This window comes from Cygnus olor, chromosome 10 (assembly GCF_009769625.2).
Source record: "Cygnus olor isolate bCygOlo1 chromosome 10, bCygOlo1.pri.v2, whole genome shotgun sequence".
In the NCBI taxonomy this organism is placed as follows: Eukaryota; Metazoa; Chordata; class Aves; order Anseriformes; family Anatidae; genus Cygnus; species Cygnus olor.
Genome location: NC_049178.1, coordinates 8,216,557 through 8,240,946, shown reverse-complemented (window position 1 = coordinate 8,240,946; position 24,390 = coordinate 8,216,557). Strand labels below are relative to the sequence as shown.

The 24,390-nt window shown below is 40.0% G+C and overlaps 2 protein-coding genes across 15 annotated transcripts in view; one reads left to right on the top strand and one right to left on the bottom strand.

Moving 5' to 3' along the window:
* The window catches only part of LOC121075246 (6-phosphofructo-2-kinase/fructose-2,6-bisphosphatase 4), a 49,528-nt gene extending 27,323 nt beyond the window's left edge, over window positions 1-22,205 (top strand). For 3 of the 6 annotated variants that reach the window (XM_040568267.1, XM_040568264.1, XM_040568266.1), the window contains 11 exons: window positions 1,081-1,155; window positions 2,055-2,111; window positions 2,432-2,553; window positions 4,224-4,431; window positions 4,990-5,136; window positions 5,744-5,848; window positions 7,529-7,658; window positions 8,039-8,101; window positions 11,194-11,258; window positions 14,543-14,634; window positions 19,334-22,205. In XM_040568267.1, the coding sequence (XP_040424201.1) occupies window positions 1,081-1,155; window positions 2,055-2,111; window positions 2,432-2,553; window positions 4,224-4,431; window positions 4,990-5,136; window positions 5,744-5,848; window positions 7,529-7,658; window positions 8,039-8,101; window positions 11,194-11,258; window positions 14,543-14,602 (1,032 nt within the window). In that variant the 3' untranslated portion in view covers window positions 14,603-14,634; window positions 19,334-22,205. The remainder of the gene's footprint in view (window positions 1-1,080; window positions 1,156-2,054; window positions 2,112-2,431; window positions 2,554-4,223; window positions 4,432-4,989; window positions 5,137-5,743; window positions 5,849-7,528; window positions 7,659-8,038; window positions 8,102-11,193; window positions 11,259-14,542; window positions 14,635-19,333) is intronic. The other 3 variants (XM_040568268.1, XM_040568269.1, XM_040568265.1) reach the window with 1 other exon arrangement.
* Window positions 22,206-23,752: 1,547 nt separating this feature from the next.
* The window catches only part of PRKCD (protein kinase C delta), a 68,135-nt gene continuing 67,497 nt past the window's right edge, over window positions 23,753-24,390 (bottom strand). For all 9 annotated transcript variants that reach the window (XM_040568254.1, XM_040568255.1, XM_040568256.1 and 6 more), the window contains one exon: window positions 23,753-24,306. In XM_040568254.1, the coding sequence (XP_040424188.1) occupies window positions 24,148-24,306 (159 nt within the window). In that variant the 3' untranslated portion in view covers window positions 23,753-24,147. The remainder of the gene's footprint in view (window positions 24,307-24,390) is intronic.

Genomic DNA, 24,390 nt, shown 5'->3' with positions numbered 1-24,390 from the left:
GATTACACTGGGCAATCACCTTTGATTTGAGGGGTTAACTGGGGATAGGATGACACTAAGAAAATTGTCTACCTTCTCCACTCTATATAATGTTCTGTTAAACACATCTGTACATCTGTTTTGTTGTTTTTTTTTGCACTTGTGTTTTTATTTGATAGTTTAGTGTTTTGAGTGGATGGTAATAACTTATTGAACAAAAAGCATCCTCAGTGTTGCTAGGCAGTTGTGTTATTGACACTGAAGAAATCTCTGAAGAGAGCAAAAAAAACTCAGTTTAAATTATGGTGTATCTGAGTATTTAACGGGATGCAAAATATAAGGTGTTCAACAAACTACACAGTTGTGTATGTTGTACGTTCACCTGAAATATATAACATTGCTTTTTTAAAGACTATACTGACACAACTCTGGTGTTTTAATGAACAGGGAAAACCATTAGCTACAATTACAAGTTCTGTTGTGTGTATGAGGTAAACTTTATACTTTGGTAAAATGCTGGTATGTTCAAAGCTAAACATATTTTCTCAGAAAAGCCTCTGCATTTTTCCTTATAATTCACAGACAGGATTTGCTAGTCTTGCAGGTCTTCTGCATAGTTTTACACTTGCATTTTCAGTAGCATTGATTTCAGCATCTTTTTTTGTGTGTTCTTTGGCTTGTTTTCAAGCCATTAGGCTGTTGAACTGAGGTACCTTTTAAGAGCCACAGCATTAATCTCTGACAAGGGACTGTGAAAATTCAAAGATGTCTTTCTGTGTATCACCGAAAGAAGCTGCTATGGAAATGTAATGTAACCTCCATCTGTGATCATCTGTGGTCAGACTGAGATATGTAAGAAGAGCGTGGCCTTGAGTCAGATAAAATAAATTTATTTTCATAATTATGTCTTTTTTTTTTCTGGGAATAGCAGTGTCTTGACTTAATAAAAGGTAGCAGAATGAAGGGAAGGGGAATTATTTTTGTTGCATTCTTTCACGTTGAGGGATTTTGAACCCTTGTTTTTGTTGTCACTGACCATTTTTCACAGGCTATGATGCTTTTCTAATTCTTCCTTTGCTCTTTCTCTATAATTATTTTTAGGTCTTTGATGCTACAAATACAACTCGAGAACGTAGAGAAACTATTTACAAATTTGGAGAAGAAAATGGGTATAAGGTGAGTCAAAAAGCAGAAGCGTTCTTAGTTAATGCCTGGACAAGCATGGCGATGGTAGTTTTGCCCCCTCGCCCTGTCTGTAATCTGAGTTTAAACGTGCACTAGCATTAGGCACATCATTGCTAGATGTACAGTCAGTGTGGTGTTTTGTGTCCTCAAGCATTGTTTGTGATGAAAAGTTGCCCCATGTTAATTTTTCTTGTCTTTTAATGTTTGTACTCTTCGGAGCTAATCTCTTTTATGGTAGGGCTTCACTTGCATTGTCCTGGACGTGTAATTCTTAGCATACTATTAGCAAGAGCTATTTAAACTGTGGTTCTTAGTGTTGGCCAGGTTTTTCCTGCAGAAACATGTAGGGAAATCTGTGTTAATTCTGTGCAAACCAAAGACTTCCTGTGTCTTTCTGCCTTCCGTCCAGGATTGTTTTGCATTTAGCTGTTTGCCAGTAATCTTCCATTTGCTTTAACCTTGCGTCTCCACAAACCTTTGAGACAGCCAAACAGAAACCTCTTGAGTGAGGCTACTCCATTAACTGAAAGGTTCCTACTTTATTATTTCGGAAGTGTTAGTTACCATTTGTATGGCTGAACTTACGTCCTCTCCATTTATTTCTGCCTCTTCCATCCTAAATTGTTCTCACTCCAAAATGTTTCCACTCACAAGCATTGCTGGGGCAAAGGGTGTAAAGCATGATGCTTCAGGGAACTGTAAGCCATCCATTGCTGCTGAGAGGGTCTGGAGAAGCAGATCTTCTGAGTCAATGGAGGAAAGTCCAAGGAAGGCGCTGTTAGAAAAGAGCATAGAAGTGGTCAGCCTGCTGCTTGTCCATGTTGGTCTCCATCCAATTCATCTTCTTTCTTCCTTCTTTCTGTACATGTGACTTCCTGTTCGGGCTGAAGACTTTTTTTGTTGAGTCAGTATGCGTAGATCCAGAGGTCATTGCTGCAAACATTGTGGTGAGTACAGGAAAGTTTGCTTTAACTGCTTTAAGTCAAGAAGTTTAAAGTAGGTCAGTATGTTTACAGGTACATTCATAAGAACTTCCAGTAGCAAAAACTGTTAGCTCCCTTTAGTGTGATACTTTTCTTTTATTTTCCTATCTGCGTTTATCCCAGAAGTTAAATTCTGTGAATAACAAATCTTGCTCTACATATATTCTAATTAACAAAATAAATAAGTTTTTGTGTTGTGTTCTGCCCCTGCCCTCATTTACTTAAACTTCCATTAAAAAGGGAAGTAAACTCATGTACTACTCTCCTGTTTTTGTTTTAAACAGCAAGTGAAGCTGGGTAGTCCAGATTATGTCGATTGTAGTAACGATGAAGCAACTGAAGATTTCATGAAAAGAATAGAATGCTACAAGAACTCGTATGAGACGTTAGATGAAAATCTTGACAAGTAAGAGATTCAGTAATACTGTGATCACAACTGGGTTGTATTAAGATGTTTCATTAGAGGTTGGAGGATCCCATATTAGGGATGGGGGCTTTCTAGTCATGGTTTTCATGTCTGGACATCTTTTTCCACTGGTAAATGAGGGACAGTTGACTCTGGAGGCGTAGTCTGGAAGCTTGCTTGCTTGAGGGAAAATTGGCTTATGAGTTTATTCTGGGACAATATTCTTTCTGATTTTCCCACTTGGAGAATGGTATGATTTTTCTGGGATAGAACCACCATTTCTAAATGATTCCAGATGAGATGTGCTGGTCGGTTATTGCTTTTTTTAAAATTTATTTTTATTTTAAATGTGTAGCAGGGGCCTGAGCGATTTGTAAGCATAACTTAATTTGTTGACATGGCTAGGATGAATTTGGAACACATTGTTCTTAAATGTGATTTCTAAATGTATTCATTTACCCTTGCAAATAATGCTGTACATGCAGGGTTGTGAGAAAGTTTCATATCTAGATTATCTGCCCTCCTGCCAAAGCATTCAATTGTTTTTCATTAACTTTCAACATTTGAAAGTAAGGTAGGGATGGATCATGTGAGGATGAACCCCGTTTCTGTTGGTACTGTCCAGGATTTCATTTCGAGCTCCAGTCATACCAGGGGCTCCTGGTTTGTTTAAGGACCAGTGCTATAGGAAGGCTGAGCTACATTTTAATATAATTGAGTGTAAGCAATGTGAAGCTGGTTCATTTAGATCAGTTCATGCATGAAATATCTGTGATGGACCTAACCGTTGTGCCTGTGTGAAACAGTAATCATTAACTCCAAAGAATACAGTCAAAGATGAGATGATGATGCTTGTTTCTCATCACCTCCATTTGGTTCTATTACAAATATTCTTGTGTTATTATAGTGTAATGTCTCAAATGCATCTCTAGAAAACAGTGGTGGTTATTTTCAGCTTATTTGACTTTTGTCCTCCTTTAAATTAGATGCTACTCTGAAATTGTAGCTTAGATGAGAAAGGATAAGGAAAGAAAATTGAAATCATAACCTTTCTGAGGCTGAGAGAAAGTAGTGGGGTAAATTGCAGTACTGTTAATAAATGGTTGTTAGAGTGGTTGAGAAAATGTCCTGCTTCAGGCTAGTCCTTAGTCCATCTGATGCTGCAGGTTTTCTGGAAGGGTTCCCAGAGACCATGACTTTGAACCTGGGTGCAATCAGGCAAATAGTTGCTGTGGGAAAAAGTGTTTGTAACCTGGAGAAAAATATTCAGTATCATAAAACAGCTGGAAATCTTTTTGAAGCTGCTGCTGTTGAGTGCCTACACTGAATCTTCCTGTCAATAGAGGGCTGTCTTCCCAAGAACAGGATCTAGATTTGAGAGACAGACTGCAAGTGAAGGGAACAAAAAAGGAAGTTTTGTGAGGAGCTCACACGTGGAAGAGGAATAGAATTAATCTTGTGCTTTCAGGGTACTGCGATGTTCCTGTCACCATTTGAGGATTATCCCTTAGGACTACTACATATTCCATGGGTAATTGAGGGTTTATTTATTGCTTTGGCTTGTTTTCTCTGCATTTTATAGTGAGAGAGGGCGTGGGAAGATTGTGATATGTGCTAATAGAAACTGTATGGAATCTTCATTTTTCATTGTTGTTGTTTGCTTATGAAAGGGATCTTTCTTATATTAAAATTATGGATGTTGGAAGGAGTTACCTTGTGAACAGAGTGATGGATCACATCCAGAGCCGGATTGTCTACTACCTCATGAATATCCATGTGACTCCTCGGTCAATCTACCTCTGTCGACATGGAGAAAGTGAACTCAATCTGAAAGGGAGAATAGGAGGAGATCCTGGACTGTCTGTCAGGGGTAAAGAAGTAAGTACCTCCAGAAAAAGCGTGCCTCTGGGTTTAGATTGTATCTCTGCATGTGTGCAGAGTCTGTCCTGTGTAATTACAACTTTCTGCCTCTACACCCTTTCCTCTTAACACGTTAAAGATTTTATTAGATGTGTATGTGGATGGACACGCTTTGTGCTGTGATTTGGTATCAGCTCTTTTGTCTGTCATTGATTTAAATTCCTGTTTATCCTAGATCACAAAGCAGTTGTCAAGGAGGCTATAACTTTAATTATATTTTTGTAAAATCCTAACTTGTTGGATAATAGGGAAAGTTCACAAGTTAAAGATGAAGGTAAAATTCCTGGAGATAAAGATGGGAATAGCAGAACACTTGCATCTTCCTTGTACTCCTTTCCTTCCCTCCCCTGTTCCTCTTGGCTTAACAGAACATGTATTTTTTTTTTTAGCAAAAACTTGACAGATCATGTAGAAAAGTTACAATGAGCTTACAGAGGCTAGAGCCTGCAGATTCCAAAATGAATGTAGTGTCATGTTTTTGAGCCCTCATCCAGTGTCTCATGGTTTTTATTTCAGTTTGCCAAGAGCTTGGCACAGTTTATTAATGAGCAAAATATCAAGGATCTGAAAGTTTGGACCAGTCAGATGAAAAGGACAATTCAGACTGCTGAAGCTTTGGGAGTGCCTTATGAACAGTGGAAGGTTTTGAATGAGATAGATGCAGTAAGTCCATCTTTTGTAAATGTCTAAAATGTTTCTTTGTTTGCTAGGGATGAAGGAAATGTGTCACTTTATAATGACGTGCCTTTTATGGGATAGAAATTCATTTAAGCAGTGGTTCTAAGAGGCTAGAAAAACTAATTCCTGTTTACCAGGTTAAATATTTTATTAACATGTAATAATTAATTTTTGTTTTGCCTTTCCTGGTAAAACATTCCCTAGTAGAAGAAACAGTGCTAAGAAGTTTTTGGTAGGTGGGGATTGGAAAGAAAAACAAAAACAAACAAAAAACCCAAACTGGTGGTTGGCACTTTCCAACTGCACCTCTAAGATATGAAGCAGCTGCAATAGATAACTTGTAACCTTGCTCACCTAGTGACCTTGCTTGCCAATATATGTAGCTTTACTCATAGAGTGATTTAGAAATTCATTGTAACAGTGTCTGGGTCCAGCCAGGTGTTGCATTTGTCATGCATAAAGATGTTCTAAGTGCCAGATGAAGTGAAAACAATTGTCAAATGACATTTACATATGATTTTACTATCAGAGTGATATTTGCTTTTTGCACTGTTGGAAACATGCATATTTTAATTATTTGTATTACCTCTAGGGAGTGTGTGAAGAAATGACATATGAAGAAATACAGGAAAATTACCCACTTGAGTTTGCACTGAGAGACCAAGACAAATACAGATACAGATACCCTAAAGGAGAGGTATGCTATTTTTTCTCCCAAGGTGACTGAATTCCTTGTCTTCTTGAGTGCAGGCATGCTGGCTTTAGGAAAGAAAAATGTTTTAAAGTTAATTAAAAGGTTGTCTCTGTCTTCAGGGGAAGGCACACAGGGACTTGTAAGGACGGAGCTTGAGACCATTTAGTCTGATGCAGGGTTTGAAAAGAAAATTCAGATTTAAAAAAACAGTTGAGGTATTTGGTCTTGTGAGCATCGTTTCTATGCTGGTCCTGCAGTGATACTGCAGGAAAACTGATTGCAAGGTTTCAGCATATTGCACGTGCAAACTATGAAGATTACCTTTTTCTATTCATTGTTGTTGTAGACAATAGTTATTTTGCAAGCAGTTAAGGCCGAAAAGCTATGGAAATCCATAGCCATATTGGTCTTTCACTTTATTAAACTCCTTGCGTCTGGGAAAGTAACTTGCTGGCAGCTTTTCTAAAGCAAAGCCATTCCAGTGGAGCAATTACCAGATGCCACATGGCCTGGATGTGGGTGCTAAAGGCTTAGGATTCAGGGCAGCGGGGCAGGGGAGTAATTGGAGCAGCTGTTCTGTTGTTTGTGTTGCACCCTTGGTAATGAGGAACCAGAGCTGTGAGATCTTCTTTCCCTAGCGGTCAAGAGTAATCAGGGTGATGAGAGCAGCATGTGAGCATGTGCTTGCAGGTGTGACCCCTGTCTTACTAATGAGGCAGTCATTAAGCTGCAAAGTTCTCCTAATCCATTGGAAGAAGAAGTGTTTCTTTTTTTTGAACTGAAGTCTCCTCTGGGATGGTGACAAACATCTTGAAGCACTGCGTTGCCTCAGGTTGTCTGGTTGATCTTGGTGGTTGTCACAAGCAGCTTCCATGCTGCCAGTACCGGTGGTTCCCATGACGAAGGCTGGATCAGCAGGCCCCATGCCTGCCTGGGACGAGGGGAAGGCCTTCTGCTGCCATCGTTTCCTGCTCTGCTGGGCCCTGGCGACATGTTGTGCTCCCTGCATGTAATGCGTGACGCGTCCTGGAAATATTGTTTGCTGTGCATGTGAAGATTAACTTGAGTGCACACGTATAGAAACCTTGGTGTTGACCTACAGCAGCAGATTTGGTGTGCGTGCGCTGTTCGCGACGTGGTGTGAGAGAGATCCTGCCTCCTGCTTTGTGACTTGAAGAGATGGTGGCTGCCATTGCCATACCAGTTCGTCTAGCCCATGGTTTGTTTTCAAAGGGCAGCCTGAACAAGTTAGGCTTTGTGAACTGTTTGTATGATGGCTGTAGGCTGGGCTTCCCAGATTTGTGCTTGGAAGAGAGATGCTTTTGAAGATGAGGTATTTAAAATACTGTGCAAGACTTAACCTGTAAGTTTGCAAATGTTCTGAATTAAATTCTAGGGATTTTTTTGGAAATTTCTGAGCATAGTGACTAATTTAATATAGCTTTTCTATGAAGGAGATGTTTGTTTTTTTTTAGTTATATGTGTACTCTTTGATATATGGAAGACCTAAATGGTGGTTTTTAATTTCAGGAAAATTATTACTGCAATAGTTGCCAGTGTCCTAATACAACGTTTAGAAAATGGCTAATGTGAAATTAAGATCCAATGTATATACATATACCTGTTAAGAGTTCCCTTTTTAATGTGCTATGTTTTTTTCTTCCCCTGCTTCTCCATCCCCAGTCCTATGAAGATCTTGTTCAGAGGCTGGAGCCAGTAATTATGGAACTTGAAAGGCAGGAAAATGTGCTTGTCATATGTCACCAAGCTGTCATGCGCTGTTTGCTTGCATATTTTCTTGACAAGCCTGCAGGTAAGTCTTCCTCGATAAGTTACAAATGGTCTATTTTCCTGTATTAAGTTAGTTTGAAAATTTACTGATTAAGGTTCCAAACAGTGAATTCAACCATGCCATGATGGTGGAGGGAATTGTTTGTGCTAGGCAAGTATACAACTATAATTTTTCATATTTGATCTGCTCATGTAGCTTGGTAGTTGGTTTTATTGAGCTGCTTCTCACCTGAAACGCTGTGATGTTTGTTTTTCTACTCTGTCTTAATAGCATTTCTGCTAAAATAGATACACTGTCAGATAAAAAGAAACTTTTAAGTGATTGGCCTGTAACATAATGATAGAGTTAATGTTTTTGTAATCTTTGTTTTTTTATATATAATTTGATGTTTCATTTCTCAGAGCAACTGCCTTACCTGAAGTGCCCACTACATACTGTCTTAAAGCTAACCCCAGTGGCTTATGGTAAGCAGTATTTCCAAGAAGACTAAATATAGTGTTACTAATGTCCGTGCCATTGGTAAAGTTTGTGAAATATTTCAGTTAAAACATCTATTTTGCTGTAAAAGAGAGTCAAACGGGTCTGACTTTGCATGTCTGCCTGTGCAGCTATGTTAGAATCAACTAATGTTTTGTTTTTTATTTTCTTTGTGTTATGCCAAAAAATATATTTTTATTAGCGAGGGTCTGGAAGTACCAGTGGTTGAAACTGCTATTGGAGAATTGTCTTGGATATTTAGCTTGTAGGCTATTTCACTAACTTGTCTGGCAAACTTGTGCCACTGAGCTCTAGTACAGTAAGATCTCAGTTTCTGTTGATGTGTTTGAGGGTATTGTGTTTTAGAAAACAAGCAAATCTAAATTAATGTAGGTTTAACATATTATGAAGTGTTCCCCTTACCCTTTAAATAGTTTTGTTCTGTTTTCCTGAAGTATTTGTTTGTGGACCTTCACATTGCCACATGAGCTTTTCTCGTTTGTTGTTGCTGGCATGTGCTTGTCGGCAGCTATTATTAGAGCTTAGCTTGGGGGCCTTAGCTGAGATTTGTTGCTAGCTTGTAGAGTGCAGGGTATGGGTTGCAACATGTACTTCTTACTGGTTGTAGGCTGCTTGCTAATTAAGCTTTGTTTTAAGTTTAACATGTGCCTGCTGTTAATTATCTTTAAGTGATGGCTTAATTGTATTTTCTGATACCTAATCACACTTCAGACAAAGTACCCTTGAGATAGATTACCAAAAAAAAAAAACAAACCACAACCAAAAACTAGTTGAGTTATTCATGGAAAATGCGAAGTTATCTTTGATTATCTGCTCTGAAAGAAGCAGTCTATAACCATACTTTGTTTTGTGTTTAGTTTCAAATAAAGTTGAGACACAGTAACTAGTGGTTACACTGGGAAATGTCAGAAGAGATTTTTGTCCTTTAATTGCGGTTAGCTCCTACAGTAAGTAGTAACACTCTATGCTCTGGTGACATCTGGTGTTCCTAGCTTTGCATGACAAGCTGGAGTTTTGAAAATCAAGATGTAGGACTGTTAATACTTTTCTAAAATACAGTCAGTTTTTGGAAGCTGGAATATGTCGACTCAGTAGTCGTGGACTGCTTCCACAGAGAGGTTGTCCTTTGGTCTTTTGTGTGTGTGTGTATAGTTGGTTTTTTGTTTGTGTATGTGTGTTTGTTTTTTGTTTTAGTGGGAACTTGCTTGACTTTGCTCATAAATTTTAAGAGGGCCTGGATGTTTTCAGTGTTTACTCGCACTCAAAATGAGGAAGGAAAAGAAGTAGTATGAAATACTGTCCTTGACCTTTTGACTTCAGTGAAAGAAGTGCTGTGTTTCTTTTTTAAAGTGTTTGAAACATGTCTGAATAGGACGTTTCAGTTGACCCACTTCCTGGAATTTGACCATCTCAAAATACAGGGACTGTGTGAAATATTTCTGCACTAATACTTCTACAAAATCGTTTCAAGTTGATGCCTCACTTGGGCCCAGCAAGGCAGGATGCGTGATCAAACGTGGTGTGTTTCGCACCTTCCAGCTAATCCTGTTCTGGGGAAGCATCTCCCTTAGGGGTTTGCTCTTCCTGGCGTTTGAAGCCGCAGTGTCTGATCTTTAGAAGGGGAACTCTGTTACGGCCTGACAGATGGATGAGCATCAGTTAGACCCTTACCGCTCAGCCCAGGGAATGCAATGTATTTATGGGGGGGCTGAGGAGCAGACAGTCTGTTTGGGAACACGCAGGAGAGAGGAACTGCACCTTGCTGTACTTATGAACTTGCACATCAGTAGCTAAAAATGAGTTAGGAATATGCACATCAGCAGTTAACTGTGGAGTAACTCATGTGCCTCTGCTTTATATTTAAACTTTACCATAGGGATTTTTTTTTTCAAGGCCTCTGTGTAACCAGGCCTTAGCAATGGCCAGCATGGGAGATCAGAGCTTTCTTTTGCTCAATTGCAGGGATCCATGAACAGAAGGGTGACTAGGGTACTCTCCCAGTGCGAGAAGCATGCTTCCCGCCCATGCCCTCCCCTTTTTTTTTGTTGGATATTTCTGAGTGTTTGCCTTCCTGTGGTGGTTGCTCAGTGTTTGTGACAAATGGGGTTTCTCAGAATCTGCTTCCCTAAGGAAAGGCAAATATTTGCCATATTACTTTGTATTAGTCTATTGAAGTGCAGTGGCTTTCTAAGGAAAGGCTGAAGTTACCTTTTTCTGGCATGCAACAATCTTATGGAGTATGTTATGAATTCAGAGTTTTCTCTTCACTTATTTCCTAAAAACTTAATTTGTTGTTTGTGGTAGATGATGGACTTATGTGTGGCATGTCAGGGGAATTTAACTATTAATGTTGTATTGGGTAGCTTTATAAAAATCATGTTCATGTGAGATCTGACTGTGGTTGGCAATTTGATGTTGCTTAAAATGGTGTGGTCACAGTGTATTGAGTAATTATTCTCTAAGTGGGTCAGCTTGTACTAGCCAATAGCTGTGTCTTCTGAGCATTTAATTTTTCTTACTCTGAAGTTTTCCATTTTGGGGTGAAGAGGAGAAGATCCTCTCCAGAAGGCAACTTTAAATTCCAATTTAGCTGCGGATTAAGACTCTTGTTTTGCACACATGAGGAACAGGAGTTGCTAGCAACATGAGGTGTACCTTGTAATCATTTTCATGTTCTAAAAAATGGCAGCAGTTATTTTCTGTACTACAGTGAAATCCTAGTAAGTCTAGGATGTTAAAAAACAATGCAAAATTACAGAGAAGAATTTTCTGATTGGATGCTTTTGTTTTTGTATGTTTAAAAGTGGGAATTTGTGTTTCAAAGAAAACAATGATAAAGCTGAGGTCAGAATAGGGGATGGATTGTCAGACTGAGAACTGTATTCATCCTGGCGAAATAGATTCATTTCAATAGATTTATCTGTTCACAGTTTGGAAAATTCTGCTATGAATCAATGTTTAACCTTTACAAACTGAAAATTAGATTAATTAGATTGCATCTTAACTGTGACTTCATTTTTTAAAATGGTCAAATTCTAAAAATGTTTTCTGTCAACAGGATGTAAAGTAGAATCTATATTCCTGAATGTTGAAGCTGTAAACACACACAGAGATAAACCTGAGGTAAGAATATTTTTAAATCAGACAACTTGACGTAATGTACCGAGCTCTTTTCTGTTGTCCTTGTGGTTAGAAATGATTTGGTAACTCCGCAGAACATATTTAATTTTACATACTTACATTTTACAAGCTTTACTACTGGTGTGCTGTTGTGGGGGTGGGGATCCTTTTTATTGAGCAAATTTACTTAGAGCTCTGACAGAAGTAGTGTTTTATCTTTAAAAAAATAAAATATGTATAGAGATGAATGAGAATTTGAAGACACGATATCAATCTAAAAACTTCAGTTCTTCCAGGCTTTGTCATTCAGCATAAGTAGAGTGCAGTCAAAAATATATATACTGTTATGAATTATTTTTAATATGCTGTTGTTACTTATTTTGGAGAGAGTCAGTAATGAAGTCATTAGGTTTTTTCGTCACTGTGATTATTACTGTACACTTGGTAAAGCACTACTGGTGGTGCTGCCAATACTGCAGCAGCTGGAGGCCAAGGCTGGAGCGGAACACTAGGTCTCAGGATACAGCAGAACTGGGGAAAAGGAAATTGAGTGTGTTTGTAAACTGGAAGTGGAGGTAGAAAGGAAGGCTGTGCTAGCTTCGTATTCTCCCTGTGTCATGTGCTTGGGTTGATTCTGCTGCTCGTGCAAAGCTCTTAAAATAGAAAAGTTCAATTGGAAGGGGCCTTCAAAGATCATCTAGTCCAACTCTTCCATTGCTGCATTATGAAAGTTACGTAAAGTGTGTCATGATTAAAAATTTCCTGTTCCCTTGCATGTCCTCATGCTAATGCCACTAGGTATGGCAGTGAGTCCTTGCTGAGGTTATGAGCCATGCCTACTAGTGAATTAAGTCAGTCTGATAAAGTGAGAAAAAAGGGCTTTTCAGAACATTCAGTCATTCAGAACAATGGCTTATGGTGAAAAAGAATATAAAGATAAATGTGTTCTTTATGTGTGTGTACAGTACGGCACAAGACACAAATTACCTTACTTACATGAGGGTACACATTGGTAGTTGTGCAGAAATGCTGGAAGAGTCTGCGGAGAACTTTTGTTTTAATGACTCAGGCATTATGAGTTCTGAGAATACGGACTTTTGGTCATTCATAGCAAAGACATTTTCCATCCAATAGTCATATTACTTATTTCCTCTCACTCTTTCTCTTTCCCTCTTTATCTTTGTGCTTTACCACTTTCGCGTCTTCGTTCGGTTTGTTAGATTTGTGAAATCCATTCTGATTTCACAGTGCCTAAAAGCGTGGTGAAAATAAAAAAAAAAAAAAAAAAAAAAAAAAGATGCCTTAGAGCAGGTGTTAACATCATCTATGTTAAATAAGGCAGATCAGTTGAACACCTATAGTTTGTCTGATAAAATACTGGTGCTGAATTTACAACCTGCTAAAGTTTCTTGGGAATTGCTGTTGAAAATACCACTCCTCTAACTGAAGGCATTAATTTTGGGGGAAAGCTTTTAATATGTTTAGCAAACAGTGTGGTTATACTGGAGTGGCAGTGTAGTTGTATTTCAGGTGCACGTAGAGGATCATACGGACAGTTGCACTGCAGTGCACACAAAGGCACAAAGCTGTTTGTTTAGAACAGAAATAGATTGACATGATGAATTTAAAAAAAAATAAGTGATATTTTTAATCAAAATCCCCTAGATGCCCTTCTCCCTGTCCCCGCAAAGTTACCCAAAGCAGTGGAGTTTAGGTGATGATACGGTGTTCGTTTTAGGATAGCTGGATGGAGGGCCAGGTTGATTCTGTCTGCATTTAAACACTGCTCAAAGGGCTCTGAGAGTTTCAAAAGCTTTCATTTACATAACCTACTCAAATGGTAATTGTTTCTGTTAAATTAAATTTTCAAATACTCTATTGAAGTCAAAGCATTTAATTAAGTTTAGCATCACAGATAATGACATTGTTAAACAATGAAACTATTTGAATAAGAATTGCTTACTGTACTGTTCTGTGCCCCCACAAGTAATTTGTAGTCAGTGTTTCAGGACAACGTGCTCCTTATCTGCTTCAGCTGAAAAGACGTATTTTCACACTGCAGGCAAGGTACTGGAGTACTTGTTTACAGTATGTGTAAACCTCATTCTGTGGGGATGATTTGTCTCAAGTGGATTGAAGCTGTGCGTTTGTCAGCATTGTAGCAGCTTAAGTTCCTGACCTTTTCAAATGAAGGAGTCCAGTCTTTTTACTGAATATAAATCAGGGGAACTACTTGAGCTATTGCTTGGGTCCTGTCTTCGGGTCAGAAAGCAAGTGCTGGGGTAAAACATCTGCTTTGTGCTTCTATCTTAGGTGGTAAGGGACAGAAAGGGATATTGCTCATAGCAACAAACCCAAATCCTATTTTTCCTTTTTTTTTTTTTTTTGGGGGGGTGGGGGGGCGTGAAGTGAGGGAGGATTATTGAAAGCTGAGTTTGCTTACCACAGTGTCAAGCATGTCAGCATGAAGCCTGAAGAATGTGTTAGCGGAACTGGCAGTGTTTTAGTCTAAAGCAGGACAAATCTTAGATCAAGGTCTGAGAAAGATCTTCAGCCCAGTTTCTCATAATCTGCATTCTTGGTAGAACGGAGAATAGCAATTAAACAGCCTTCTTACGTGAGGTGGTACCATGGCAGGCCTGATTCCTGAGGCTTGTTCTGGGTGGCCAGAGTCAAAGCTGTGCTTCCTAGTGTGTTTTTTTTCTGTGCTGTTTTTTGGCGGGGAGATTTTGTTTTAAATAATTTGATGCACTGAACATCTTACTTATTTTTTTCCTCTCTCTCCCCATGACCTCTGCAAAATGAGGTGAGATCTAGTCAGTGCAATCAGTCTTGAGCCATGAAGGTGTCTGGGAAGAGGCAGGTATAATACATTGCTTATCACACAATCAAAGTTAAAGCTTGGGAAGGAAGCACGTGGCATAGTTTAGCAAAGCACTTCAAGTTTGCTTATTTGGATAGAAGTGTACGTGCTGGAGTATGTGTTTAAGTGGATTCCTGCCTGGGCCCGTGAAAGACTTCCTCCTAAATGTGAATGACTTGAGCTTTTGGTGGCATCAGCATGGGATCAGTGATTACTGTACATACATTTTCCTGCTGTCTGGTTCTGGGACACCAGCCGGCTGTCAGTCTGCTGCGTTCTGGGGCGGGGGCATTAAAAATAAACATAAAAATCTGCTTTTCTATAAATGCGGCTGTGTACTTGTGAAGGTACAAGTGATTGGTGTTTTTGTTGGTCTTACTGCTGCGTGATAAATATTCTCCTCTGTATTTTTATTATTATACAGAATGTAGACATTTCCAGACCTCCTGAGGAAGCTCTTGTAACAGTCCCTGCTCATCAGTGAATCCTGTGTCCTGATCAACTATCGAACTTGGGGTGCCGTTTTCATCCTACTACTTCAAAATAAATTGAAAAGCAAATCATTCCAATCACTTTGAAATAAACAAAAAGCCCACAAAACCCACCAACCCAACAACTCAAAACCCAAAATAAATCTTTGTACAGTGCATGGCTTGAAAAAATTATCAAATCACAATAAAACTGCATCGCCCTGGTTAATTTATTGTGGCTGGGTTGTCAAACATTAATTGGCTGACACTGGAAAGCTGTTTTTGTAAATTGCGGTAATGTAAAGATCCCGCAGCATTAATTTTTAAAGCTATTGTAACAGCCAGCAATCATTTGATGTTAGCTGAAGTGTGTGTGTTTGTGAAAACTATGAAACACGACATCATGCATGAGATATGAAAAAGCTGAAGTTTGTTTTCTAGGCACCATTATTATCTACTTCAGTGCCCTTGGGAGTGATTGGACTGCTACGTAGCATAAAATAACAATCCATAGTTACTGTACAACCTTAATCCTGCTGATCTGTAGCACTAGTGTTCTAGATGTGCTAATCAATGATGCGCTGTTTGGAAGAGGGTAGCAAGTTTTCACTTAAGCCTGCAACAGTTATTGAAGGTACAGGAATATGTAGAAGTGTTGTTAGTATACGAATTACTTCCTTTAACGGCTGTTCTGCATTAACTGGGCTTCAGAGCTTGCCTGCTGGCAGAAGTGATTTTAAATTTCCTTTTAGTGAGGAACTAAGACAGAAAAAATAGGTGGTACTTGTTCTGCTGAAATGCAAGGAGTGGATGAGTGCCTCAGTGCAACCACTGGCTGGCTCTGACAGCGATGAATTTTACCTAGGCTGCAGTAAGAAGTGTTGACTGTTTCACAAAGCAGAAGCAGCATTAGGCAGATTATTTGCTCACTAGGTTGTGACTTGCCTTGAAAGGCATGGAAACAGGAGGTTTTTCCTCCCTCCAGCAGGCACGTGATCTCAAAACAGCAGGGCATGCATCCTAAACAGAATTACAACAAAACTTCTCCCATGCTGGAGAGACCGCAGCTTGTTTGCGATGTGGTGTCATGCCTTGGCTCCCTTCTCTGCAATGTTACGGTGGGCAAAACAAGATGGCCTGAAGCATTGTGTGATTGAAGCAGCTTTGTTTATGTAGCATTGAGTCTGGGAAAGGCGGTAAATCACCGAGTCCTTGAGCTGTTTTCTGAGGGGGGTCTTTGTGTCTTGAGTGTAAGCAAGAGTGGCATGTTGTGGAACGCTTTTATCTGCTGGGGAGGTTTCTCATACGGTAGTTTTTTCCAGAACTGGGGTTTTGGAAAAAAGTGTTACGCATTTGCACTTCTGAAGTTACACCGCAGTTTTCTGAGGTTTATAGCATTCAGGAATGTCTAATATAACTAAAGAGCCCCCTGGACAGAGGGCCTCCTGCTGTACCAGTTGATATTTAGTTAAAGCAGCATGGGCTTGGCCTGGGGGAATGGGAATTCTCTTTGTTGTGATTATGATGTGGGAGTTTTTGTCGCTTTTCTGTGTTTAATTGCTGCATCCTCTTGGATATGCCATGGAGAAGGAGACCTGAGCCTGCTGTACCTGCTAGCACAGTTAATTAGGGAGCCCGGTTGCTTCTTTCTACCTGACTGTTGAGGTGACAACCCTGAGAGCTCACAGGGACATGTTCCATAGGTGCTGGCAAACCACTCAGAGCTGGCTTGGAGTGCTTTCACCTCTGTGGTTTGTGACTAAGGAAATACTGTGCAATTTTAAGCTAAACACGTTCAATTTTTGGTTAAGACAAAATCCATGAAAAAAAAAAAAAAACAAACACAAAACAAAACCTCTTGCAGATGTGTATAATGGAGTAACATGGGATTTAAGAGCAGTTTTGCCCTTTAAGGGGTCTCCTGTTATGGCAGCATTGCTTAGTAGTCCTCCCTAGATTATTTTCTTAGTAAAAGAAAGGCCTAACGCTGAATGGGAAGGGACAGTGAGTTCTCTGTACAGCTCACCAGGAGGAACCTGGCTGATAAGAGCACTTCTTTGCATTGTCCACTTTATGCTTGTTCTTCTGCTGTGGATGGTCCTTATTAACTTCATCTGTTTTGGCTTTCCTTGTGACTCCCGTGCGGCTCAGAACCCTCTCCCCTGGAGGAGCCCTTTATTGCAAAATCTTCTGGCTTTGTTGTGAGGGTTGCATGTAGCAATGAAACTAAAATGGCAGGCTGTCCTGTTTGGAAATCTGTAGCGCATTTGTTTCTGGGGGATGCTTTGTTCTGTAGGGGGGAAAAAAAAAAAAACAAACACAAAACAAGGGAGAGTGTGATGAGGAGAAGCAGTGGTGTCGGCGTGTGTTTGAGTTGGTCTGTTTGTGTTGAGTCTTTCCAGAGAGGACTCGGTGAGGTGCACCTTCTGTTGTTTCACCTAGCCAATTTGAGCATTTTATCTTCTTTATGGATATTTTTGTGGTCTAAGAAACCTTGGCCTTTCTGAATCTTAAAAGAAATGTGCCTGATGGTGCTGGCTGACTTGATGTCGTGTTCCAAGGCTGCGGAGATCCCATACGCCTTGGTAGAAGTAGCATTCAAAACCAGGCACCTGTCGTTTGGATTCCCACTGCTGCGTTTCCTGTGCTCTCCAGTATGTAGCAGCAGTAGTGCTGTTCCAGGACAGTAATTTTGTTCAAGTGTGTTTGGGTAAGGTGCTGCTGGATGGCTGTGGGGATGCCTTTTGGTCCTAAAAGTAAGGCAAAAACCTCTGTCTGCTCTGTAAGCAGCAGCATTGTTCTCACTGCACACTTGTCTTTCTCAGTCCACGTGGGAGCACAGTCCCAGCTGCCGTAATTAAAACTAATGTGATTGCTGAGGGTAGGAATCCACCTTCCATTCGAGGGGATGGTAGTCCCTTTCTAAGTCTCGCTTCATCTGGTCTTGAGCTAGGTGCCCTCTTTGTCTAATAAGCCCCAGGGTTTATTTATTAGGCTTTGTCCTACACAGCTTTTGTTTCTTCCATGTGGCAGTTCGGTGTGCTTTGCTTCCACAGCCTTTTCCCTTTCGCCTGCACTCTGACTGGAGGACGTCTTGTTCCAGCTTTAACTGCGTATCAGTGTTCCCTCTTGTGGCTGTCCCAGCCGCTAGGATGCTGCTTTTGTCTGACGCACCTTATTTAACTCAATGAGAGGTATCTTTTGCCTTGACCATGTTGTTTCCTCTTAGTTTTGCATTGTAGCTGTCTAGTTCTTGTTGCTTGTGGACTTAATTTCCAGTACCTCTGGATTCCTGCATGTTGATGCTCTATTTCATGCTCTGTTTAATTTTCTTTGAATCAACAGCAGATGCTCAGCTTAAAAGATGTTAGCCAGTGTTCTCAGATTGCCTGTGGAGACATCTCCACAGTCTCAAGGAATTTCTGGGTATGTTGCATCAGTTGCTAAGAAAATATGAACAAATAAAACGAATGCCAACACAGTGGTGGTTTTTTTTTTTTTTCCATTGTGGTCATGCAGAGTATGACTTGTTTTGTCAGCTCCTTATGTTCCTAGATGCCAATGCTGTCTCTGTATCCTTCGCTCTAGAAGGAATGCTGCCTCTGGAAGCATCTTTCTGAAACAGGAGCATTGTTTTCTTTACTCAGAGAGAGCAGTTGGAGAGTGGGGCAGGCAGCATTCGCGTGTGTCCTCAAAAAGCTTTGCGTGGTGTGCTTATAGTGGGAAATGGGCTGATTTACCAAGGGCTGGAAGGCTGAGCAGAGAGGAGAGGGCTGGCAGGAGAATCAGTGAGGGCAGAAATGACATTGGCACACTTTAGCCCCGAATCGAATCAGGTACTACTCGTTTATCTCATTTACTTATGGAATGGCTGAAAATCCTAGAACCTGGGGTTGGAGAGGGGAGTGGTTTGCTTTTCGTGGGATAGTTTTGAGGGATGGAGTTGTGTGCCTGCAGGCTGAGAGTACTACCGAGTCCCCCTCTCTGCATGAGGCTCTTCTCCTTGAGCTGGACTAGAGAGACTTGTTTTGAAAGTCAACTCTAATCAACGTGGTTATAAAACCACTGGAACATTACCTGATGTCAGCGTGACATGCCAATCCGCCCACATGTCCCAAACTGCATTTGAACTTTGTTACCAGCTCTTTAGGGAGTTACTCAAAGGCTTCCCAGTGAGATAGCTGCTTACAGACAGGACCAGAACAGCTTTCTGGCTGTCGATGTTGAGTTGTTTCTTGAAGCATGCTTGACACAAAGGAGAGGTGACTTTCCCTCCCTCCAAATTTTGTCAGTTTTTGTCTGGTTTATGACTTTTGCTGTGTGGTTTTGTTTTCCTCGTACACTGTATGTGTGTCTGAAAGGCTAGAAGTGATTAGAAAAAAATGATTAAAAACAGTGGTTATAATTTATTTATTTGTTTTTTAAATATAACAGTGTGATCTCTATATAGTGTGGAGAGACCGATTGTCCTACCAGACCTGGTGTGATACGTGTCTTAGAGATGCTTTTTGAGAGAGACTGTGTTGCATCTCAACAAAGCACGCGGAGGCTGGGACGAGGTCAGAGCCTGGCTTCTGATTTCTGTTCTGGGCTGGGACCTTTCGTCTTGTTTTACAAGACACGTTGAGGAAATAAGCATCAAAACTTGCTTAATTTTTGTTTTGTGTAATAGTCGTGTGTTGAGCCAAGCTGTGGCTGATCACGAGACTCGTGCTTTAAAGTCCTTTTTGTCTTTAAATTTGCAGAATGTAGGCGTGGACCGATCGAGAGAAGAAGCTCTGAGGACAGTACCTAACCATCTATAGCTGCAGTTCCTGGTGGCAGCAGCCCTTCCTCCACCGCGACAGCGTTAAGTAGCAGCTCGGGTCCCTGAGAATGGAGACAGCGTGCTGAACGCTGAGCAAGTTGGAACAAATGCGCCTCCCCTTCACTTTAAGACATTTCGAATGTGATTCAGCTTCTTTGGAGGAAACCTGTAGTTCTGGTTAACTCCCAGTGCCGAAAGGTATTGGTAAAAAAAAAGATTCATAGAAGCAGAGTAATGTTGGTTTTAGGTTTTCATATGTAAATTTGTGCAGTTTCAGTAGCTTTTATTGTTCATCTGTGGAATACTGCAAGATGGCTAATTGCCCGTGTCAGGTTTACTGTCAGATTTTAACTAGATTTTACTTTCTTTTAGTGTTTTTGTAAGAGTTCCTCTTATTTTTACTGTGAATGGTTGCCTAGAATTACACAAAGATTTTTTTTGATGGCGTATTTAACACGTGAAATTCTGCATTTTGAGCATTGGAGGATTCACGTTGCAAAACTACTTTAAATTGGAAAGCTCATCAGTCACGTTAGCTTCTGTCTCTTATAGTGATTTTTGGTTTACCAACCTCAACTTAAATTTGTATGGGATGGGGAGACTTACCCCTTGGAAATAACACCATTAAAAGTAGACTTGCTATCTGAAAGATTCTGCGGTTCTAGCAAGATTTTAATGTTTTCTAGGAGCCAGATGTATTTAGATCACAGTGGAGGACACGGTATTAAGTAATGGCTGTGGGATACAAGTGTGAGTATAAGACAGCAGCCTCGGGTAATGAAACTAGATAGAGAAATGCCCCTTCTGCTGTGGCCACAGGAGGGGATGAGCAGCTTTCTGAGACTGGGAGGTAGGGAAGAAGGATTCAGACTGTCAAAGGCTGGAGAAGCTGCTTTTCTTACTAGTGCTGTGATTTTTTTGGCAGTTTTTGGAGTGAATTTCAACATGTATGATTCTCTTTATAGCCACATCTAACATGTATATCAGGAAACAGTACAGAAAGGTTAGGTGGCATTTAACCTTTCTTACAGCTCATGCAAGAAAAACAGTTGGTAAATTCTGGAATTGTTTTTTAACAAGATGCACCTACATTTTTTTTATTGTTTTTAAGCAACCTTCCACTATTTAAAATCTTTGCTGCTCTTTTATATTTCTTTGTGAAACTCCAGTGCTAAAAATGGAATTTTGTATGTCTGTTGAGGCTACAGCCCTCTGACTGTACTAAATCAGTGTATTTTGTATGTGTTTCCAGACAACTGAAGTGAGCTGCCAACACTGTTGCTGGCTCTTAGTTCTTGAAGTGAGAACTATCTTTTTGTAGATAGACCGTGCTTTTTTTTTGATTTAGGGACTTTTCTTCAATTGATTGAACTTTTACCATGTACATTGTTGATTTTTTTAAAGAAACTTTTTTGTTTGTTTGCTCAATTCCTGTGTGAAATAATGGGCCCTCGTAGTTTTGCAGGGAAGGGCTACATTGTCTTCTGTTTGTGCAGGGTTTATAAGATAACATGCTGCTGTTGTGATTTGTTTTAATAAGCTAATTTCAGCAATATGTTCAGCTCTGGAAGTAAGCCATATCACATCGCTGGGTTTCATTTCAGAAGAGGAATGGGTAGGGCGTGAAATGACCAGAAACGCTTGCTTCAAGTGCTGCTGTCTAGAGCTTTGTGTGTGTGATCCATTAGTTCAGTAACGCGCATTTCAGATCTTTATTAATTCAGCTGTGTTCATAGCTCTTATCTGAGGAGAGAGACCACACAGCGCTACTCAGAGTAGTTAATTTATTGATGCATAGTAAACAAGGCCACCTTTGTGGCAAAAGTGTAGGAATAACATCCCCCCCTCCGATACCGTGCGTGCTTCGTGTGGGAAGCGGGGCAGTGCTCCAGGCAGCCCTCGCTCCTCCAGAGCTCTGCCATCCAGCCATGAGCAGGAGTTGTTTGACAACTTTTAAATTGAAAGAGTCAGGGTTTATTCTGAGTTACAGGCGGCAGATCCTGGGATACTACATCAGAAAAGCAGGGTTTTACTATCAGGGTGTGGTACTTGAACCTGGTTGAAGAAATGTGGAAGGAAAGGTTTCCCCTAGTGAGAGGTGAGCCAAAAGGCCGCTCTTCTGCATTGGCAAGCACAGCTGGAGGTGTCTCCCCTTTCTCCTTTTCTTTGTTTTACCTCTAAACTTTCAGAGGTGCTGTAAAATTCCCTGAGGCTAAATGTTTTATGTATAGTAGGTATTTTTATAGCCTGCTTTTAAATATACTGTGATGAATGTTTTACTAAGTGGGTGTTCAGTAAAAAGAGTTGTATACAAGTGTAAATAAACTGTTATGCTGATACTTGAAGAGAAAAAAATATGAAGTTGTCTGTTCTACTTTAGGAAGGTACTTAAACCATTGACTGCATCCAACCCTTTCTAGCTGGTAAGAGCAAATGTAGACAATGAATGTAAATGTGAAGCAGTTCTCCCCAATGCCTAACTACCTTTCTGGGGAGACACTGTTAAGAATGGCAGATCATCGTCCCTGTCTAAAAGCTGCGTACGTCCTCCCCTCGTGTTCCTGACCATGCAATACTGACCGATCTGTCACTGATAGGGGAGGTAAAAATCCTTGTCCTGGCCTTGCATATTTATACCCATGTGTATTTTACTACCTTTTGACTGTTAGTACACTTGCTAGCTCAGATGCAGTCTTTAGAATGGGGTTAAACTATCTTTTCTTACATCATTGGCCTTCGTTGTAATCTTTCAGACAAATGTAATCATTTGACGTTTGATCCAAGTAATAAAGATCAAATGCTACACCTTGCACTGCTGTGTTTCTTTCTGTGTCTGTTATGGTAGCTGAAGTGCCAGGTGAGGGTTCCTGCAGGTCAGCTGGTTTCCACAGCTTTCTGAAGTGCAGGAGTTGTAGCTTGTTTAAAACAGCTTATACATAAACAGAAGAATTAAGCAGCTGGTAGAATTACTCAGATAAAATAACTAATTAAAGTAAGAAACTCAGTAACTGAGGGAAAAGTTGGAAGAATGCATTAAATAAAAGCACATCAAGATTTGTCCACACAGTGGAGCAGAAAGGTAAGAAGACTATTAACTTCTCCTTGTGACTGGTATTTTAAGATCTGACTCATGCGCTTAAAGCTACAATGTTCTGACATAATCTTCCAGATGCTGCTGGTATTTTTCAGAAGGCTGAAAATCAACAGCAAAACGCTGCCTTCTGGTATGTATTTGCATGTATAGGTTAGATGGCCTGTAACTTGCAGGGGCACTTGTCATTCAGAAAGATAAGGGCAAAATTAATAGTTTGTAGTTTAGAATTACATCCTCAAATTGTCACATGTAGTTGATCACTATACTTTTGCGTGGTATTCACCTTGTAGTTTCTCTGCTATGGTGTAGTTTAATATGTTAGTGTTTTCTTTAACTGTACACTGTATGGTTGTGTGGGAGGCTTTCTTGTTTGTTTTAGCGCTTTCAGGCTGCTTTCTGGACAAAAAAAAAAAACAACCTAATTTTCAATATGTAATTTCTCAGTGTAGTGTGAGGACTCACCTGGTCTGAAATGCATGAACTAATCTCTCTGTCTACCGCCCACCAGGTGGCCCTCGGGCACAGCCATTCAGTGGAGGCAGTCCAGAGGCTGTGCAACTGTACAACCCGTGGTGCTTTCATTTCTGGTCGCTCCAACCTGAGCAGGCTCCTGTAGCAGGTCAGTGCCCCATTCAGATGGTGCAATCAAGGTGACAGCTGGTGAAAGGGCACAGTGCTGCCGCCAGCAAAGAATACAGCAGCTACTTGGAGGAGAAATGCCTCAACTGAGGTCCCTCCGTAGAACTGGAATTTTAATAGTGGAAAGTCATATTCCCCAGTGGTATGCTGCTGCTGGATACTTAGACCAAACTGTCTAATGCTTCTCCTTCCTCAGAGTAAGTATTTAGAATAACCACCTAAGCCTGGCACACAGAGGAGAGGAGAGGAGCTCCAGAATACTTCCCAGCTACACTGCAGCTGGAGACCTGCGGAGGTCAAAGTTGACTGGAATTACTCTATCATGCAGTTTTTTTTAAAAGCCCTTTTGGTGGAAGGGAAAACAAAGTCTTTCTTAATTTTTCCCAGACTTGTAAAGCTAAAGACTTGCGTTTTTTATTAACTGCAGTAGTCAAGGATATTATCCATAGGAGTGGCACTGGCTGCTTTGGATGAGAGACTGCAGTGTAAGAGTGGCACTTCCTTGTTGCCACTAACAATTATCTTTGTAATTGAAGAGGGCTTGCAAATTATTATTTTTTACTGTAGATTAAATCAACTGGAGCTTAACTGAATATTTCTAGGGAAAAAAATCATAGTCAAAAATGAAAGTTTAACATAACTTTCTTTTAATTGAAGACAAATAAAAGAACCAAGGGCTCAAACACTTTTAAAAAGACACATTATGTTCCCCAATGTCTTCCTCCGAGCAAAATATACAGCATATATATATATATATATATATATAACATAACTACATTCAAGTAACCAAACAATTTACATTTTCCCAAATAGAGAAAATAATGCACATGATTCACATACCTTAAACCCAACCATGCATAAAAGAACACTGCCAATAAATCAGCAGCTAGACATAATTAATCACACTATTGTGTTGTTATTCTGAAGTATTGACAACATCGTTGGAAGGGTAACACTTAGCACTTGGAGTTTTCTGTTCTTAATGTTTAACCCTGCTTTAAAGTCCAACTGTTCAGAGATTATTTTTCTAAGATCTGTTCAAATTTAGGGTTGATAAAAGAAAATCCATCAAATGCAGACTGATCCATAGACTCGATCAGGTTTTTGTCACTGTAAGATAATCTTGGCTTTTCATTTAGAAATTCTCTGTCGAAGTTGTTGTAGTCACTTGCTGACTTCTGTGTTAAACAGAGAGGGAAGATAGTTTGAGACAATAGTTGCAAACTTTTTTTTCCAGAAAATATTGCTAAATATGAAAGCTT